The sequence below is a fragment of the Peromyscus maniculatus genome, chromosome 19 (assembly GCF_049852395.1).
Source record: "Peromyscus maniculatus bairdii isolate BWxNUB_F1_BW_parent chromosome 19, HU_Pman_BW_mat_3.1, whole genome shotgun sequence".
NCBI classification, from domain to species: Eukaryota; Metazoa; Chordata; class Mammalia; order Rodentia; family Cricetidae; genus Peromyscus; species Peromyscus maniculatus.
The window spans coordinates 37,455,709-37,476,721 of record NC_134870.1 but is presented as its reverse complement, the minus strand read 5'-3'; the positions used below and the strand labels follow the sequence as shown (position 1 = coordinate 37,476,721).

The 21,013-nt window shown below is 44.8% G+C and overlaps 1 protein-coding gene across 2 annotated transcripts in view; it reads left to right on the top strand.

The window, feature by feature from the left end:
* The first annotated feature begins 901 nt into the window (after positions 1 to 901).
* Trim36 (tripartite motif containing 36) overlaps positions 902 to 21,013 on the top strand; it is a 43,476-nt gene continuing 23,364 nt past the window's right edge. Inside the window, exons 1-2 of one of the 2 annotated variants that reach the window (XM_076555211.1) lie at positions 902 to 979; positions 15,560 to 15,794. In XM_076555211.1, coding sequence (XP_076411326.1) covers positions 917 to 979; positions 15,560 to 15,794 — 298 coding nt within the window. In that variant the 5' untranslated portion in view covers positions 902 to 916. Of the gene's footprint in view, positions 980 to 12,716; positions 13,082 to 15,559; positions 15,795 to 21,013 lie in introns of those variants that run through there. The other variant, XM_006977665.4, reaches the window with a different exon arrangement.

Genomic DNA, 21,013 nt, shown 5'->3' with positions numbered 1-21,013 from the left:
CAGAGAAACAGCTATAAAAATGAGGTATACGAGCTGAGAAGCCACACTGTAAAGGAACAATTAGAAGAGTGTGTTGTAACTAAAGGTGAGAGTCCAGGAACCTTGCTGGAGCAAATGCTGTTTTTCTTTTCTTTTCTTTTCTTTTCTTTTGTTAAGGGAAAGTTGAGCGTCAGGAGGATATGGAGATCTTATCGAACACTACACACTTGGAGTGTTTACAATACAATCCCTGTGTCTATTCTCATCTCAGAAGCCCCAGCCTTGGTCTTTGTTACCTATTGGATTTCAGGAAGGCTGACTTGAGATGCGGCGGCGTTGCCATTTCCTGGGCCTTCACTTTTCTCCCACCCTGGAAACCAGACTCTTTGTTGTGTCTCCTCTGCATTCATTTTCCTCTGCCCTCACACCTCCCGACAGACAGCACGATGGGGATTTTTGTTTTCTTGTCCTGGCGCTCAGAGCCCGGGAGCGCCAGTCTACCCGGCATCAGATCAAGTCCCTGGTGCTGTAGAGGCTGGGTGCTCGCCCTCCGGGAGCCCGGGCTTTGTGTGCTGGTCTGTTTGTCTCCGAGCCCGGACCGCTGGGGGCCGCGACCCCCGAGGAGGCGTGGCCTCGTCCCAGAACCACCCGGGAGGGCTGGACACAAGCTCTCCGCTCGCCGCCGCCCTTATTTGTTCCGTTAGCTGGCGCTGGCCAGCCTGATGCAGCCAGGACCCGGGAGGCTGGACAAGGCTGCCGGGGTCCTCCGGGGACTGCATCCCACCCCGCCCCGCCCCCCGGCTTTCCCCTCTCCACTTTTAACGGTGCCACTGGAGGAGGGCTGGGCAAACTCAAGCTGAACCGAGAGAAAGGCGGGGAAAGGACCACATTCGATGAGCCCATCTGTCTGGTCTAGAGTTCCCAAAGGGTCTTGACCATGTCGGAGTCCGGGGAGATGAGTGAATTTGGCTACATTATGGAATTACTAGCCAAAGGCAAGGTAAGTGCCTCTGCCGGGGGGGCGGGGGCTGCTTCTGGGGTCCCGGCTGGGCACTCACAGCACGAGGGTTAGCTCTGGCACCCGAGCGGTCCCGTGCTGGGGGTACACGGGCTGGAATCCGGGTCTGCGCTTCGCACCGGCGCATCCCAGCTGTACACAATGCACCGTGGCTGCCTTTTCTTTATGTTAAAGAAAGGGAACTCTTTGAGCTAGTTGGAGGCAGCGGTGCGGGAGCCCGGCGGGAGTGAATGGGGACTTTAGGGACGCCCCGACAGCACGGGGACTTGGAGCCGGTGACAGGCGTGGGGTGTAGAGGGAGGGTCCGCCGATCCCTCAGCTCAGAGGCCCCGAGGAGGCTCCCAGTCTGCACGCAGCCTGTCGCTGTGTGGGACAGACAGGGAGAGCCCTCCGCCCTGCTTCTTAACCGCTGCCCTAGGCGGGAAACATGCGGAGCAGCCTTCCTTTGGTGGTAGTGGTGTATGTGTGTGCTGGGGGGCGGGGGGGGCGGGTTCTGGACTGGCCAGATGCCAGCCTTATACCTATCCTGAAATCTTTGGGACACAGACTGAGTGCCTCAGGACGTTGGCAGGGTGGCTTCGCCTGGGCAGACAGCCTTGCAACTGGACCCCGGGGAGCGGCTGAGAAACTGCCCAGAGATGCCTCTAAGTGGTTTACAGAGGGATGTGTCGGGAAAATACTGAGAGCGACTCTCCAAGCCTGGTTTGGGAGAAAAGGCGCTAACTTGCGGCTGTCCTTGTTCTCTGCACCTGGGGTTTGGAGAAAAAAGAACCGGATTCTCTGCGTGGTCATCAGAAAGGAAGATTGTGCAGCCCTGATGTAAGCCCCTGAAACTTGGATCCCAGGCCCCACGCCAATACGCATAGCTGCACGCAGCGTGGAGTAATTTGGCTTCAGACCAGACACTCCTGCGACTCCCAACCGGAGTTTCAGGGCGATTAGTCCTCTCTGGATTCTCTTATTCTGTAGCCGCTGAAATAGAATATTCAGTAACATTTCGAAAGCGAGGGCCATGCTTTGGGCCACCCCTATCATTCATAGTCCTGACCAGAAGCACAAGTGGTGGGCCCCTCGTTCCACCTCTCTGCTTACCTGGGACTCCATCCTGTACCTCAAGTGTCCTCCGAGCACGCATGGAGTCACTCTGGCCAGAACATTTGAGCACTTCATGGTCCTTACAATGTGTACCAAGGCCACTGCTTCCTCCTAACGGACCTCCCAGAGAGAAGTCCAGAAGCAAGGGCTGGCTGCCAGGGAAGAAAGAGGGCCTTGGGGCAGAGTTGGGACTCTGGAGAGCAGGGACAGTGCTTGAACAGGGGACATCTGTTTATGAGCTGAGCTGGGAGTAGGTTGGGGAGAAGATGCCTTTGTGAATGTCAATATAAATGGACCCCTCTTGATGGGCTAGGCAACAGGATGATGGACTGGTAAGTCAAAGTTTGTGCTCAGATATTCTTCAACACAAACCAGAACGGTGTGTTGTTGGTTGTGCTGTTCTCCAACCGAGAAACTGAGAAACTTGTTCTAGGGGTCAGGCCAGGGACGGGCATGTTGCCAACTCTCAGGTGACTATGAAGTTGACAGATGAACTTCCCATAAGCACTAAATGGAGAAGGCAAACCTTGGTTAATCCTTGAACTTTCTTAGAATAAACGCAGGTACAGGAGCCCAGGAATCCCTGAGCAGTGGTGTGTTCATTACATTATGTTCATTAGAATAGAAACTTCAAACAGACGTACCTTGCATCCTGCACTGGATTCCTCCACCTCTCCCTCTTTAGTCAGACCTCCTCTCTGGGCTCTACCAGCCGGCATGTGGCTGCCAGGTGCATTCTCCACAGACCTCCACAGATAGAGAGGCCAAAAGTTCTCAGAGATCTTTGAGGTTGGAAAGTAGATAGTTCCTAACTTTTGGGGGTGGCAGCAATAGCTTAACCATTGATTTCAACTCATGTACTCGTTATCCACTCTTGAAAATTTCCAACTCCATGTAAAATCCCCTCTCTGTGCATGGTTATAAGTGCTTTAAACGCTTAGGGTTAGCCATGGAATAGCAGATTTTTGAGACTGACTTCTTCCCTTTTCCCTGGGGATTTCAGGGTTCACTTGGCAGCTTGGGTTTACAGCATAGTGAATGATGGGAAACTGGTCTAATCATGAGAGTAAATGCAGAGGGGAGGCCTGTCATCAGCCAGCCCTCTCCCTGCATCCTTCAAAGTTGGGTTGAATGAGTTGACCATCATCCCGATCACTTTCACTTTCTTTCCCTCTGGATACAGTTTTGTCCTTTCAACACTTCTCAGACTCGGTGCATGAATTAATTAATTTAAATGCCAGGGATCTTACCAGACAAGAATACTTGGGTATTAGCAAATATTCTTGGATAACACGCACACGGCCCCAGGTTTGATCTCTAGAACTGCTACAACCAAAAATGTCAATTTAAAATACATAGCTTTGGGGGCTGTATGTAGCTCAGTATTACAACATTTGACGAACATACACTAGGCCATGGATTTGGTTGCCAGCACCACAAAAATACAATAGGATAAAATGCATGGTTTTTAAAGTCTTGCCGAATACATGAATACATGCTTGTTGCAAAATACTAAAGCTTTTGAGATTTCACAGAAGAAACTATGGGAATTCATTCCCACCTCCATTCCACTGCCCGGCAACATCAGGCTATGTGCCTACTTCAAATTAAACCAACGTAGTGTATTCTCCGCCTGGAGAGGTGAGTGAGCCTTTAATCTTAGGGTAACCTAAAACCCACATACCTAACTTGAGCAGCTTATAATACTCTCTTGTGGAGCGTGCTTTAATATTTAAAGTACACAGCAATCCCCAGCATTGGGATCTTTCTGCTAGTCAAACAATACCCTGGAAGCACACAGTTGTTAATACATAGGCGAATTCCCAAGGGCTCTAAAAAAATCAATACAAATGTTTCCCCTTTTATTTCACTGTCAGTAAAACTTTTGCCATTTCTGAAAGCTTTTTGTTTCTTTCGCAACGTACCTTTGGACTAAAAGAGAGCTTTTCAAATCTGTGGTCAATATCTAGAGATACTCAAAGCAATGTTCTCAGATGCTTTTGGTCTCTTGAAAGCTTTTCCTCGTTAATTTTTTATCATCTTCATCACACGTCTTTAGATCATCATGTACTTTTCCGGACTGGCAAAATGAAGCTATAGCGTAGAATGGAATCTTTAAGTTTGTTACATTTCTTCATCTATCCTGCATTTGACAGAATTATACCTAAGTATCAATACCCAGACAGTGATTCTTATCAGTTGCCACTCAGGTGTACATCCTAGGAGAACAATAATTTGAGCAAAATAAAAGACATTTTGGAGAGATTAACATTTCGTTTTGATAAACAGGCAATGAGACCATTACTTGACCATTATTGGAACTTTGACTATCTGCGAGGTACAAAACACTCGAGAATGTTAAAAAAAAAACTTTAATTTTAAAAAATTTATCTCTGTGTATTTTTGCTGCATATGTCTGTGCACCCCCTGGGTACCTGGTGTCTGAAGAGGCCAGAAGAGGGCATCTAGTCCCCCGGAACTAGAGTTGTGGATAGTTGCGACCTCCCACATAGCTCTGGAAGAGCAGCCTTAGTAATCTTAACCACTGTACCACTTCTCCAGCTCCAACTTTTTCAATATAAAATTTACTTTGAAACAAAGAATGCCCTGAAATGCCCAAAAAAAAAAAATAACAATTAGTTTTAGAAAATCCCCAAACAGAGCAATGTGAAATGTTAACATCTCCTGGGACAGAAACAAAATCCCCCCAAAGGATGTTTCAGATGGCTGAACGGGATTTCACACAACTGAAATTTAAACTGGGGTAATAATGGTGAGGTTGGGCCCACTATAAAGGAAACTTACAAATATATATATATATATATATATATATATATATATATATATATATATATATATATATATAATGTTGGGGTTGAGTCAAATGTATGTGCTGTGGGGAAAAGGGAAGAAAACAGAGATTTGCAGTATTATTTGAAAATAGCTAGTCTCACAAATACTCTATTTTTTATTACATTGTTGCAGAAGTAATTTGAAGATGGTATCTCCTAAATATCACTTAGAAGGGTAAGTGAGGTGTCGTCATGAAATTATTAATTACATGCTTTGTCCTTACCTGTGGGCAGTACAGGAGGGATGGTGGCGTCACATCCAGGTTTGCATTCTGGCTGATGGATAACTAGCACAGTCGTTAATCTCAGGATGGAGGTAGGGAAGAGTGGAGACTGGTACATATCTCCTTTATAGAGAATTATACCCATTTCACAGGATTACTGCAAGGATTTTATACAGCTTCTTGGTAGTGTTATTTATTGGTGGAAGTATTAAGGCAACTCCACGTAGTTAAAAGGGAGGTTTATTTTGTGGGGTAACTTACAAGTAAAGGATAGGTTACAGGGTCCGGGAGAGGTGAAGTACAGTCCAGCGGTGTTCTCTGGAGAACTCTGCTCGGTCTACATCCAGCATCCAGGATCCAGGAACCAAGAGAGCCGGCACATCTGGATCTCGAGTCTTAAGGGCTCCTGTCTTGGTCCCGCCTCATAGGCGTGACAGTTACCGGAAGCCTCAATGGGGGTAGTACTTCCAGACCAAAGCTGGAACAGCTACCCACTACAGTTATTGATACATTATAGACCTTCAATGGATAAGCTAGGCATTCAGTCAGGGCTTTGCTGAGGCAAAACAGGATTCCAGGGCTTCTAGAGCACAGCCCAGCAGCTTGATCCTCCCCAGTTATCTAAGATCTTCTTGTCTCTCTTTGCTTCCATGAGGGAAACTACTAGATGGCAAAGAAAGCCAGTAACACCCAGGAATGGATTCCTTTTCAATATTAGCAACACCCGATGGATTGAGATTTCATTCTAGAAATCAAAGTCTTTTGCATCCAAAATGGAATCTGCCATTAAAAAAAAAAACTGTGAAAGGTGAACAGCTAATATATATCTACATTTCAGTGGGGGTGGGGTGGGGTGGGGTGGGGTGGGAGGTGGGGGGTGGGTAAAAAGCATACAAACCAAATGTTAGGGCTTTGTAAGCTTTCTCCACAACTCTCCTCAAATCCTAGGCTCACATCCCCTCTGGGAGAACTGGTCCTGTGTCTACTCTTAGCTAGAGAGAAGGCTGGGAGCATGGTTATTTTACTCTAGGAATATTGCCATCTAAACAAAAGCAAAAAATTGGATGTTCAGATAAAATACATGAAATGGCTCCGTGGGTAAAGACACTTGCTTCCAAACCCGACCCTCATGGTACAAGGAGAGAACTTACTCCTACAGTTTGTGCTGACTTCTACATGTGCATAGAGGCATGCATGCCCTCCACATAAATAAATAAGAGTAATGTTTAAAAAATACATGACATAGGACGGCAGACACAGCTCAGTCCGTAAAGTGCTTGCAGGAAAAGATCTGTATTAGGTTCTCCAGAACTCCCACTAAAAAGAGTGCTGGTCAGGGTGGCATGCGCTTGTAATCTCAGTGAGGAGGAAGTGGAGAGAAGCAGATGTCTTGGGTTCACTGGCCATCCAGCCTTGCCTAGACCAGAAGGAGAGTTCTAGGCCAGTGAAAGAACCTGTCTTAAATTATAAAAAAAAATTAGCTGGGCAGTGGTGGTGCATGCCTTTAATTTCAACACAGGGGAGGGAGAGGCAGGTGGATCTCTATGAGGCCAGCCTGGTTCTACAGAGCTAGTTTCAGGACAGGCTCCAAAGCTACAGAGAGAAACCCTGTCTCGAAAAACCAACCCACCAACCAACCAACCAACCAACCAACCAATCAAATGAATGAATGAATGAATGAATGAATGAAATCACAATTGAAATGGGCTGAGAGATGGCTCAGAAGGTAAAGGCACTTGCTGCCAAATTTGATAACTTAGCTTGGATCCCCAGGCCCCACATATTAGTAAAGAGAGAACTGACTTCTCAAGTTGTCCTCTGTCCTCCACATGTGTACCATTGGGTGCTTGTGCATGCCTGTGTGTGTGTGTGTGTGTGTGTGTGCATGCACAAGCATGCACATGTGGCCTCCATAAAATAAAAAAATGTAAAAATACTTAAAAAGGTAGATGACACCTAAGAAACACTACCCAAGATTGTCCTCTGGCCTCTACATGCCACACATGTGCACACACACACACACACACACACACACACACACACACACACACACACGCATTTATATACACGGACACACTCATCTACAAATGTGGGATGTAGAATTAAATTTGAAATTCATATAAAAACACTTTAATACAAGTATGTACAATATTTGAGACATATATGAAAATGTTATTATAGGTCTAACGTTCACTTTTAACTGGGTGTGTTAATGCTAGCAATCCTAAGGAGAATAGTAAGATGTGGTCAAAGGGAAAGCAGACAACCTGTAAGCATTACCGATGTTATCCACCTCAACTTGCCCAAGAGCCCTTTGCCTACTGACCATGTAGACTGTGTACTCCTGTGTACACAGGACTGACTGTGTACTCCTGACATTCACCAGAAATACCCGCCACAGAAGCACAGCACCTCGATCGTCTTCCCAATGTGGAATTGTTGGCTGGGTGCTACTGTGTGAAGTGCCTACAAGATTTTATCTTAAGCACATAAAAGCTTCAATCATTTTGGAGTAGGGCATCCAAACATCAAACATCACTGTAGAAACGAGAGCATGTAATTTAGTTAAATGGAGCATTATAAACTCAAATGCAAATGGGGTCAGAGTTAGGGGATATGGTCAATAATTTTAGACTAATGAATCCTCTGTGGGGTTTGTTATTCACATTTGTTTGTTTGCTTTGAGACAAAGGGCTGGCTGGCCCCAAACCCATGGCCTTTCTGCCTTGGCTTCTTGAATGCTAGAATTACAGGCATGTGCCACCATGCCTGGCTTTCGTGGGGCTGTTGCTGTTCTGGTTTCTTCTCTACCCTTGGTTACCCTTCACATCGCACTGTTTCTACTTTTCAGGTTCAGTCCTTTCTCATTCTCACAGTTAATGGTCTGAAATGGCAGACTTGAAAGATGAGTGGGACCTGGTAAGGTGATCTCTGGATACCTCTCTCCTGCCTTTGTTCCCATAGCAACGGTTTATGACTGGGCAACCTGCCCTGTGCCAAGGCTTGGGTATAACTGCTAGACAGGCAATTTACAGCCTTTCCCTTGGAACTTCTGATACTGGGCAGTATGGATTTGCAGAAACCCCACGGTTTCTGCCATTTTTAGCTTTATTTCCCTTAAGTCTAGGAACCCTCTGTATTTTCTTCTAGGGATGCTAAAAGATGGTGGGGATTCTCCTGAATGGACGTGGTTTAGTAGTCTGTACTCACATCATCTTGCTTCTACTTTTTGTTAGGAGGTTGCAGAATGTTACAACATCTGCAGACCAGAGGTAAAGCTTAGTGTTTCAGGGCATAAAAAAAAAAAAGAAAGAAAAAAGAAAAAGAAAAAAAAAAAGAAAGGCACCATCCAACCCAGCAAGAAATTTCATCTCTTCCCGGTGACCACTGATATATGGGATGAGACCAGGTCTGGTGGTTTGAATAAAAATAGCTTCCATATGCCCATAGGGAGTGGCACTATTAGGCCTTGTTGGAAGTAGATGTGGCTTTGTTGGAGGAGGTGTTTCACTAGGAGATGGGCTTTGAGGTCTCAGAAGCTCAAGCCTGGCAAGTCTGTCACTGTCACTTCCTGCTGCCTGTGGATACAGAACCCTCAGCTCCATCTCCAGCACCATGTCTGCCTCCATGATTCCCGCCACGACAATAATGGACTAAATCTCTGAACTGTAAGCCTGCCCCAATGAAATGTTTTCCTCTTTAAGATTTGACACGATCATGGTGTCTCTTCACGGCAATAGGAACCCTAACAAAGACACCAGGTGAGCTGGGTGAGTAGTGCTAAGGGGTTGTTAACCTTTTGGGCTTCATGAACTAGGTACACATGGCACAGCTCACATCTCTGTGGCAGGAGAAACAGGTAGGTAGACTGGAGATTCAACTCTGATAGAGTACTTTCCTAGCCCCCCCAACACACATATGAGAGAGAGAGGCACACAGAGACAGAGACAGAGACAGAGAGACAGAGACAGCGACAGAGAAAGCCAAGACAGCTGAATACACACACACACACACACACGAGAGAGAGAGAGAGAGAGAGAGAGAGAGAGAGAGAGAGAGAGAGAGAGAGAGACAGAGACAGAGAGACAGAGAGACAGAGAGCTTAAAGTTTATAGGCCCACGGGAGATGACAGGAATGGACTAAGTTTCCAGGGCTCACATTTTCACAGACATTATTGGGGGTGGGGTGGTAGGATACGCTGGACTGGGGAGGAGCAAAGGATAGCTTATAAAATACAAAATGGGATAATGATTTTAAAAAATCCATGCCTTTTTTTTTTTTTTGTCTGCATGTATGTCTGTGCACCATGTGTGTGCCTGGTGCTCGCAGAGGTGAGAAAAGGTCCCCTGGAACTCGAGTTACAAATGGTTGTGAGCTACCATGTGGGTGCTGGGAATGGAACCCCGATCCCCTAGAAGAGCAACCAATTGTTCTTAATCACTGAACCATGTCTCCAGTCCTGCCTTGACACTTTTGATTTAAAACCTTCATATATATATTTTATGGCATTTTATGGCAAATCCTATTGATCTTGAAACTATTAGAAACAGAGAGGGGGTGGTGTTAACAGCAAGTATGAAGCCTGCTGCTTTAAACCACCAGCTCCCCACTTCTATCAGCATCAGTATCCTCTTCATCTGCTAAGCTCCATCAACTCCCCATTCTTGGCACCCATTCACTCCCAGTCTCCCACTTATCAAAGGCACCAAGATCATTCTGGGGTCCTCACATATATATATATATGCTAGTATTCCCGGCCCTCAGTACTTTCACAGACTCATTTTGGGTCATGGCAAGTTTACCTCCCTTCTGTAACTCCTGTCTTCCAACATTTACACTGAAACACACACTTATGCACAACTACCCTTCCCCCCAACCACCGTGCTCCCCCCCTGTAAGTTCCAAGAACAAGATGCTGTGTTGCAGCACATAGCTCATTCTGCTCTCTCTGCAAATGGAGTCACCAGACGGTGAGTGCTCCATTTCAGGCAAGTCATCCTTAACTACCCATCAGACTGCCCATGCAAGAGAGGCAGGCACAGGGGCATCCTGAACAGCATCTGAAAAGAAGCACTATGATCTGGGTAAAGAAGAAGTAAAATGAATTAAAAAACCCAAACAATAACAAATCCATGAAAGTCAGGCACCGTAACACATGGCCGTAATCCCAGCATTCAGGGAGCTGAGGCAGAAATATGGGTTTGAGGCCAACCTCGGCAACAGGCCTGTCACACACACACACACACACACACACACACACACACACACACACACACACACAGGCAGCAACACAGTGAGGAGAATAAAAAGCCTGTGCTATAAATGCTTGACAGATTTAACAATTAAAAAAAACCCTCACTGTATTTTAGACATCTTTAATATTTAAATAAAATATTTTTATTCTTTGATAATTTTATATACATAAACAATGAATCTTGACATATGTTCCTCCAACTTCCCCCTCCCCTAGGGACCCCCAACATGTCCCCTTGCCTCTATTATGTCCTCAGTTTTTAATAACCCAATTAGTTCTGCCTGTTGAAATGCTGACTGACCTTGGTGACTTATCTTGCACAGGTAACCATAGCTACAGTGAGTTCACAGGCGTAGTAGCCAGGTCTTGTCCCCAGGCAGCATTTTACAGTACTCCTCCCCATCTTCCAGCTCTCATATTCCTTGGTCCCCTCTTCTGCATGTTCCCTGAGTCAGACATTCTTTCTCATCACATGGATCTGCTACGAAGTGTTTTGTGGCATAAATGTACATTACGGAAAATATTTAGCCGCTATAAGTCCAATTAAGATTTTTGTATTGTTCTGTATATATATTACAAGTATTAAAGTAGGGCCATTTTTAGCTATGAATCACTCGCAAGGCTTTTTGTATTGCATTTTTTGTATTGCAATTTTAAAAATAGGAATTGATAAATTTCCTTTCAAATATTTTTAAAAGTGCCTAAAATCCCACATTTTGTCAAGTGTATAACAGAAGTTCTGAACTTTGCTGGCCAGGTGTGAAATACCTCAGTAAAGTTTACTTTGTATAATGGAAGGCTCTTAAAATTTCTTTTCACCGAGATGTTGTCTATAAAATTTATCCTTAGTTTGTGCTAATGAAACCTCCTGATTTCTCTTACTCTACCATCTAGTTAAGTTTTGGCCCAGAGGCCTATCTACCTAGGCCTACTAATGTAAATTCTTCAAAGAAAGGTCAATATGAGAAACAAAAATAGAGTAGTTTGTGAGGGTCTAGATTTTAGAGAAATACATTGGGATGTGGTGTGGGTGCAGACATTTGCGCCTCCCTTTTCCCTCTTGCTTAAGACACACTTTCCAGATCCAGGGAAGCGTACAGAGCCGCTATCTGGATAGGAACTGCTCAGTCATTCCCCCCACAAGATTTGAATCCTCTTAGTTTTACCATCCGGAGATTGAGGGCACTCTATTAGAGGGTAATATTTAGTCCCTTGCTGCCGTTCTAATTCTACACTGCTATGGTCATTTAACTTCTGGGTTGGCAAATAGGCTACCGCTGTTGTCAGGGCTGTAGGAAGATGCGGAATTTGCCGCAGAAGACATTCTTCTTCCAAGCAGAATAATCAAAAGAAAGACGCATTTCAAAACCTAATAGAGATGTCGCTCTGCAGCTTCGTGCTCCCTTGACCGGGAGTTAGGACACAGGTTCTTTCAACCTAATATCTAAAGATGAAATTAGCCATCGGGAAAGCAGTGGTGTTAAATACCTAGTGAAATAGCCTCCGACAGCGGCAGGCTACCTTGTTTTGCAAGTGCGAAGGAAGCCGATGAAATGAGCCCATCTAGACCCTTGGCCGGTGCATTCGAGGCGTGGCTGCCGGGGCATCTCTGGACCCCCTTGTCCTCGGTCTTCAGATGCGAAACTGCAGGGTGGTTGTGATCTGGGCTAGGGCGGGGGCTTTGCCGCAGTCTCTAGACTTTGGCCAGGACCCAAGGATGGAATCCCTGCCCCTCGGGCTGTCCTCGTGACCCTGGGCTCCTTCGTTGCCTGCGGCACCCAGCCCTGGTTGAGCCGAAAACGGAACCTATCTTTAAGTGTTCAGGGACCAGGGAATGTGACGTCACGAAAACACAAATCTAGCGGGGAGAGTAGGTTGAAGAGACAGTTGAGGAGACTGGGGGGGACCCACTCGGGAACTTCCCTTTGGGCTTCCTGGCTAAGGGGTGGCGGCAGGAGTGGGGAGGGACTTCGCGCTGGCCTTGGGGCGGGACTCCCTTGCCCTGATCTCCACCGTTCAGTTCAGGGCGTCGGAGCGTCGCTGGTCTGTGGGTTTTCGCGGGCGCTTTTGCGAACGTCCACAGAAAAAGTAAACTGGACAGAAGCGCCGCAGAACCAGGACGCGCCCCTCGCGGCCCCGGAGCCGCCCTCCGACCCTGGAGGGCTTAGGGACCCGGCGCCCTAGAGAGAGCATGGGTAGGGGGGCGGCTACCAGCGCCTGCCCCGCCCCGCCCCTCACTGGCCACGCCTCGGTTAGCCCCGCCTCCTTTGTGCGGCCGCGCCGTTGCCCGGGCGACGGCCCCGCCCCTCCCGGCCCCGCCCCTCGCCGCCGCCCCTGTCTCCGCCCGGCGGCCGGTCCAGCTGCAGTCCGCGCGAGCCGCCGCCGCAGCCGGCAGCCGGGCGAGATTCGCGGCTCCCGGGGCCCTCGGAGGGAACAACCGCACTCTCCCGCGCCCGTGCTTTCGCCCGAGCCGGCCCGTCCCTCGCCGCTGACCGGATCTGGCTGACCAGCTTGCCCTCCGGTCGGACCTGAGGCTCCCCGGCCGCCGCGGGGACCCGCCCACCAGTCCCTGCCGGGGCCCGCTGTGCCTGTGGGGACTCCACGGTTGATGACACCCGGCCGAGGGCTGCGATGGAAGGGGATGCCTCAGACTCTCAGGTGCGCGGCGGCCCCGCTTCCTCTCCGCCGTCTCTCCGGGCCGGTCCCGGTCCCACCGTCCCGCGCCTTTTGCTGCCCTTGAGAGAGGGTCGAGCTTGGGGTCCCACGGGCGGGTCCGGGTACGGCGCACCTGGCCACGCTGTGGACTCCCCACGGCGGGCTCTTCCGTGGGGTTCAGTCCGCAGAAGTAGTCGCTCTGGGGCGCCATGTGCGCTGGAGAGTAGGGCGCGTGCCCCCAGCGTGCCCACGCCCTTTGTCTGGAGCCCCGAGGGGCGCTCGAGTCCCTCCTGGACCCCGGCTGTGCCTGCAGCCCGCTGGGAGCCGAGTCTCCGGCTCGCTGGGCGGGGCCGGGGCCCCTGCGGCGGTGCGGTCCCGGCCTTTTCTTTGCGGAGGTCGGGGAGGCGCGTCCCCTAAGTTTCCTCTGCTTGAGTGAGCTATCAAATCACATTGCTCCTGGTTTTAGCTCGAAGGACATTACAAAAAAAAAATAAGACACTGATTTTTCTTTTTAAGAATTACTTTATATCCAGCGTAATCAAATGATTTAGGCGCAAGAAAAAAAAAAGTGGAAATGATTTTTAGATATTCCTCTAGGAGGTGCAGCTTTACTGATGGTATTGTTTATACGTTAAACGGGACAAGAATCTATTTTGGGCAGTCAGGACGGTTTTTTCCCCTCCCTTTGAATTAGCGAGATACTGGGTAAAGTAAGATAAAATGGGAGTAATCTTTGGTGTGCGTTGTAGGTGTGGCCGTCTTATTTCCAGGTTCGTTAAAGTCGAGAATGCTGTGGGCCTTTAAAAAAAAGAGACACTGCATTAAAGATCTGCTGTCAGTGAGGAAGCCAGTTGTTTGTGGTGCGATTATCGGGGCTTATTAAAGCCCTTTGTGTCACCAGCGGGGAAGTAGATTAGCATACACTTTTCTTTCATTAAAACGAGTGAATTAAATTTTACTTTCTGAGCACTTTTTAACCGAGCACTCAGGAGTCAGAGCCAGGTGGGGCTCTGAGTTCGAGGACGGTCAGGGCTACACGGGGAAACTGTCATGAAAAACCAAAACCAAACAACTTTCTGTATATTTCTAATAGATGAAATGATTGTATAAGATTTTTAAAAAAAAAAAAAATTGGCTTGTCATTAAAATTTCAGGATGCCAACAGTAACCTATAGAAATTAAAGAGCCCATCCCCCAGTTTAAAAAAAAAAACTTGCCGGGCGGTGGTGGCGCACGCCTTTAATCCCAGCACTCGGGAGGCAGAGCCAGGCGGATCTCTGTGAGTTCGAGGCCAGCCTGGGCTACCAAGTGAGCTCCAGGAAAGGCGCAAAGCTTCGCAGAGAAACCCTGTCTCGAAAAAAAAAAAAAACTTATAGGTGATAGATGGGAAAACTGTATGAAGTCATCAAACCTTTTTATCTTTGAGGCTAAAGTGTTTCTCACAATGGTGAAATAATGAGTACCTATAGATTTGAAGGAAGCTCTCAGGATGGTAAGACCCTTTTAATATTGTGCTTTTGTGATAACTGCTTTGATATGGAGCATAGAGCCTGAAGCGTTGTAGCAGCATGGCAGGAAAGCACATGAAACATGGTTACATTTAATGTAGACATTTTCCGATACTCAGCTTGTAAAAAGAATTCAGTTAGGGTTTCCTGAACACACTGGCTTAGCCTGGGTGTTTATTTTTGTCAGCTCTTGCTAGTTGGCAATCTTGGAGTTAATGCATTAAGTAAGAATGGTTAGTGTCATAGTGAAACTTTTTTTTAACTGAAACTTACCACATTTAGAATTTCACTGGAGTCCTAAGTCAGGGACTTGTTCCTGATGATTTGAACAGCCTGCAGTTTTGATAGGGCATGATCCTCTAATATTTTTATAATTAACCTTTTCTCTTACATTTTACTTTCTTTTGTCTTGTAACATCAGTTTTTAACCCCATGCCATGTATATTAAGGGGAGTCTGGTGGTATAGAATTTCATAGCTGTGGTAGTTTGAATAGATATGGCCCCCATAGAACCACGTGTTTGAATGCTTGGCCCTAAGGAGTGGCACACTAATAGGTGTGCCCTTATTGGAGGAAGTGTGTCACTGTGGAGGCGGGCTTTGATGTCTCATATGAGCTCAAGTCACGCCCAGTGTGAAAGTTCATTTCCTGTTGCCTGCTGATCTAGATGTAGAATTCTCATTTCCTTCTTCAGCACCATGTCTGTCCCTGCCATCAAGACCATGGACTACCTCTCGGAAACTGTAAGCCAGACCCAATTAAAAATTTTCCTTTATAAGAATTGCCATGGTCATGATGTCTCTTCCCAGAGCAATGGAAACCCTAACGAAGGCAGAAATCATTAGGGAAGTTTAGATTTTAGGGTCTGTTTCTTAATTCTTTTTTGGAAAAGCAAACACATACGTACACAAGACATGCTGACACATTTACCCACTAAGAGTTTTTGACTCTGGCTTTTGCTTTTCATCTTAAGGTGACTATTAAGAATATCGAAAAGGAGCTTATTTGCCCAGCATGCAAGGAGCTGTTTACACACCCGTTGATTCTCCCTTGCCAGCACAGCGTCTGTCATAAGTGTGTGAAAGAACTCTTACTGTCTCTCGATGATTCATTCAATGATGTGGCGTCAGACAACTCCAATCAGAGCAGCCCTCGACTTCGGCTCACCTCCCCTAGCATGGATAAAATTGACAAAATTAGCAGACCAGGTATGTGGGAAAAGCTTGGGTGGGGAGAGCTTGTAGATAGAGGTTCAGCTATAACTGTGGAGGGAAATTGTTGGTATTTTTTCCCCAAGTGAACAAGTTACGACTAGCCCCCTTTAAAATGTCAAAATGAACTGTTGTTTTTTTGATAGGCACTTAAGATGGATATCGAATACTAATTTTGTGCTAAACTGCTTATTAACTGTGTCTTTATTTCAGGTGATATTCTTACTCTGTAATGTCCTTGATAATGGTAGAATAATGAATGATTGAACTACTATGAAAGAATCTATCAAGTTAATGTGCAAATAAATATTTCAGAATTAAGAATGGGAGGGACTACATAATGGTTACTTTTAAAAACTTTTTTATCTTTTGAGTTTACTTAGTTTTATTTTATGTGTGTGTTTCAATGTATGTCTGTGCACCATGTGTCTGCAGTATCTGCTAAAGCCAGAAGATGGTGTCAGATCCCCTGGGTCTGGAGTTATAGTTGGTTGTGAACCATCATGTGGAAGCTGGGAATCAAACGCAGGTCCTCTGGAAGAGCAGCCAGTGCTCTTAACTGCTGAGCCATTTCTCCAGCCCTTAGAGAACTTTTAGATCAGATCAGATCATGTGGTATCACTCTACTTGAGAATTTTATTTTCAATCACTTGAAAGTCTCTTTTTTAAATAAGTGTTTTGGCAGGGCATGTTGGCACATGTCTGTATACCAGCCCATGGTGGGTGGAGGGAGAAGGATCTGTGATTTCAAGGACACCCTGGGGATGCGTGAGAACCTGCCTACTCCCCAAAAAAAGGGTTCTGACGCTCATGAGTACTAGAATTCTGCAGTAATGTATGGAAGTAAATCGAATGACACATAGCATGTATTTGGCTGTATTGCACCTCAGCATTTACCTTGTTTCCTACCAAGTTAGCGTTGCCTCTGAACAGTTATTGCAGGGATGATGTAGATCAAAATTGGCTTAAAATTACAGAAGCTGCTGAAATTCTTTTAAAATCAGTGGTGACCACAGCCTCACATTAAGCATAGCCTTTATACTAAGGAGTGTGTGTGAGTGTCCAGAAGTCCCAGGCTTCAGAGCGTCCACTCTGAGCAGTTTGGGCTTTGAGGTTTCATCTTTAAACCTCTTGTGTACTCTCCTCAGTTTCTCCCACTGATAGGACAGGGGTCACTTTTTAATCTTGTGAGTTTTTCAGAGAAGCATCTCTTTCAAAGCTGCATTTAAAGAGTATTATCTTTGTGGCCTGACTTATGCAATGGAGTCTCTTTGTTCAGTATTTATATCCATGTACCTACTGCATCAGAGTACTTCCATTAGTTTTATGTTTTATATACCACACTTCTTTTACACACAAACATATATGTATATCATTTTATATGGATGAGTATTTTGCCTGCGTATTATGTATGTAGCCACGTGTGTGTTTTGCCTGCATGTTATATCTATGTACCACATGTGTGCCCAGTGTCTGAGGAGGTCTGAAAAGAGTGTTTGCAGTCTCTAGGACCAGAGCTACAGATGGTTGTGAACTGCCATGTGGATGCTGGGAATCGAACCTGGGTCTTCTGCAAGAACAATAAGTACTCTTAACTGCTGGGCCATGGGTTTTTCTTTTAATGCCAGTCACTAATTATTAAAAGATTACTTGCACATATAAAATGTGTGTGTGTGTGTGTGTGTGTGTGTGTATGTGTGTGTGTGTGTGCGCGCGCGCGCGCGCGTGTGCGCCAGTGAAGTCAATTGGGCAAATTGAGAGAGTTTGAGGACAGAGAGGGTTATGCTCATAGTAAGGTCATAACTTTTATGTTTTCCTCTTTGCTAGGAATCTGGCACTTTGAGGAACAGAAAGACAGTAATGAGTTGAAGTCATTCTTACCAGATAAAACTTGTTCTATTGGTGGGTCTTCACTGGCCAGTTAGGAATCCCCTTCTTGGCTGATTGAGGAAAATTTACTTCTGTGTATTAATATTCAACACAGACAATTAGTGGGATATCTCTGCTCATGATTGGTTTGTGTTCACATACTTTTCATGAAGTTCTGTGTGTTAGGTCGTCTTTTCATCTCTGGATTTGACTGATTCTCATGTGCGGTTCATATGAAATTAGAACTGCCAGTGCGTTAGGAGCTTCCCATGGTGCTCTGTCTGTGCTTGGTGCATATTTGTTGAGTGGATGTTGAATGAAGACCTTCTGGTACTAGAGTCAACAGAGCATGCCACCAGGACTGAAGTGTAATGTGGTTAAACTTGTTTTGTTTTCAGAACAAGAATTCCATTTCACCCTATAGCCCACTGTCTAGATGAGACAGGAAACGACTAAAATATGCCCCCTCCCCATTCTGTAAGATCACTCTGCCATTGGATCATGTCCTGAGCAGGGTTGAGAGTGTTTGAAAACTTCTCTGTGGAGGATAGCCACAGGTGCTGAGAGTGTTTGACTTGGAGAAGGATGACTACAGAAAGCTTCCCAGCACCGTGGCAAGTGACTCGGCCACCTGTAACTTCAGTACCAGTGGCCCTGACACCTTACTTACACTGGCTCCCTGGGCAGGCAGCCTCCCCACATCCATAGAAATAAAAATCAGCCTTAGGCTTGGCAGGTGAGGCTGTCCCAGATGTGGCAGTCTCTAAAGGTTTTGTTTGTGAATCAGTGATCACAGACTTAAGGGCCATCTGCTGTATGGTCACAAGTTTTAAACAGCTTGGTGTCACTGAATTACAGATGTCCCTTTCATTTATGGGCAAAAATGATAAGGCACACTTACAAAGGAAGTCCAAAACCCTGTTCATAGCAATGGATGTGGGAGGAATATATTTCTAAAAATTACTTTTTACCGTTGATTTTTACTAAGCTATTGATTTTTACTAAAGGATTAGACCCCAGGCTGTCCAGAATAGTAGACACTAGCTGTGAAATGCTTGAAATAGGACTTTTCTGATTGATATTCTGTAAATATGAAATGCTTATTAGATTTCAGAGGCTTTAGGATAGCACAAATAGAGATTTAAGGCTTTTTGTGTTTATTACATTTTGAGGTGATATCTTGGATATAGTAGATTAAATAATATCAGAACTAATTTTACTTTTTCTTAACTTGTATTGTGGCTACTAGAAAATTTAAAAATACATTGTGCTGTGGCTCATTTATTTCATTGGGATGATATTGCCATATACATTTAATAGACTTTTTAATGAAGAGGTACTTTGAAAGAATAAGGTTTCTGTGTATATGTCAATTACATGTTCAGGTATGCAAACAGAAAAGCTGTTTTGTTGTATATATCTGATCATATGTGTGTAATCTTTCCCTCCAATTTGTATTTTCAGAGATTTTGAATTTTAATAACTTTTTTATAACTTACTTTTTTTAGTTCAGCAAAAAAGTCAAAAGATACTTGAATTTACTTCGTTTTTTCTAACAGTTACCGGAGATGAGGTTGTTTAAAAAAAAATCTGTAGGACAAAGTGTATGTCACTCTAGTGCTGCCCAACAGTGGTGCATCCAAATTCTATAAGATTGATCGACTGTTTTATATTGCTGGCTTTGTAAACACCCTGCCTGTGTGTCAGGAAGAATACATGTTTACTGTTGATTCAATAATCGTATTCTGCAGGACATAGTCAGTGCTTTATCTTTTGTTAACAAGTTGTGAGTATTCTCTTTAGAATGGAATTCTAAATCCAGCTTTCTGTTCATTGTTCACAGCATCACAGCGGAGATCTTTGGGGTGGAGAGGTAGAAAAAGCGCTTTATTGCTTTTGTGGCCGCGGGCAGCGTGGTGTTAGATTTTAATTCTCTTATGTGTCTCGAGATTCTCTAACGCCAGTGGTCAAGTCTTTCAAATTATATAAAAAGTAAACAAATTGTACTGACATGACTTAAAGGTCAACAGGACAAAACTTCTGATGTTTTTAAGGAGTGTGTGTCCAGGTGATTCCTGTACACAACACAATTTTGTTTTTTCATATCTGGTATCTGAAAAATTTTTTTACATTTATGTAGACTAGAATGTAACTTACATGCTGCATTGGTAAGATTAACTAAATATTAAAATTCTTGTCTAAAGTTGTCAATTTTTGTAGTTAGCACACTCTCTGCATGTTTTATGATATAATGTCTTGTCTTTGTTGTCCATGTTTTAAAGTGTTTCTTTCCCATCAGAGTTTTAAAAAGCATGCAGGTCTTACCCATTTTAGGCTTTTGGAATATGTGATTCTGTGTGAAGCATTCCAGCCTACCTTGGTTTTTTTTTTTTTTTTTTTTTTTTCTTTTCACTCCAGTTGACCTTTAAAGTAAAATTGACTACTTTTTGGTCAAATTCTGGTGATACTCTTTGGTTAGAGAAATGTTACCCCCTTTTTGTTCCTCTCACTTTCCGGGAAGTCCAACTGGTGGCATCCCACCAGTTGACAAGCAGTAAGAACAGGAAGTTGTTATGGCCGGAATATGGGAGAGGGTACAATTGAAGCAGTTTGGAATGTGCTGCAAGTTGATTCTCTTACATTTGCTTTTAAATATTTAATATTTTTAAAAAATTAGAAATATTTTTAATATTTAAATTTGTCTTTGCATTTATTTTTTTCTCCTTGAAAGTTAGCTGAGAAAACATAGACAGAAATAGCTCTTTTGGTGGATATAAACCACTTTGAAAATACTTTAAATATTTTAAAATTGTGCCTTGATATTTGCTTACTGTGCCTTTGAAGCAAAGATGTGTGAGCTGAGAGTATTTGCATAGTTCACAGATATGGGCTCCAGAGTTGTGTGGCTGCTGCTTGGCCGGCATTACTTCCTTAGTCTTCCCAGTCATCATCTGGTTCGTCCCCCTCTCCCCAGATTCTATCATGTGGTAGAGAAATACTATGTAAATAGAACTTTCTCTAATGGAGATATTCAGCCCTTTACTATACAGTGTGGTATCCACTAGCCTCAAGTACTCTTAAGAATTTGAACTATGACTAGAGCAATCCAAAAAGTGAAAATTTGATCATCTTAAATTTAAATTTTAATAGCCCTTTGGCCTCATGGCCCTTTAGATAGCACCAACATTGAAAGCTGACTCTGTTACATTTTCCTTTTAGTCCATTGTTGCATTTTTTTTTTCATGAGGCTTTCCAGGATATCCTTAGAGCTGTCATGCTTTCTTCGTTTCTCTGACTATAATATTTTATGAAAATCACAGGAAAGGATTATGACAGATGAAATGAAA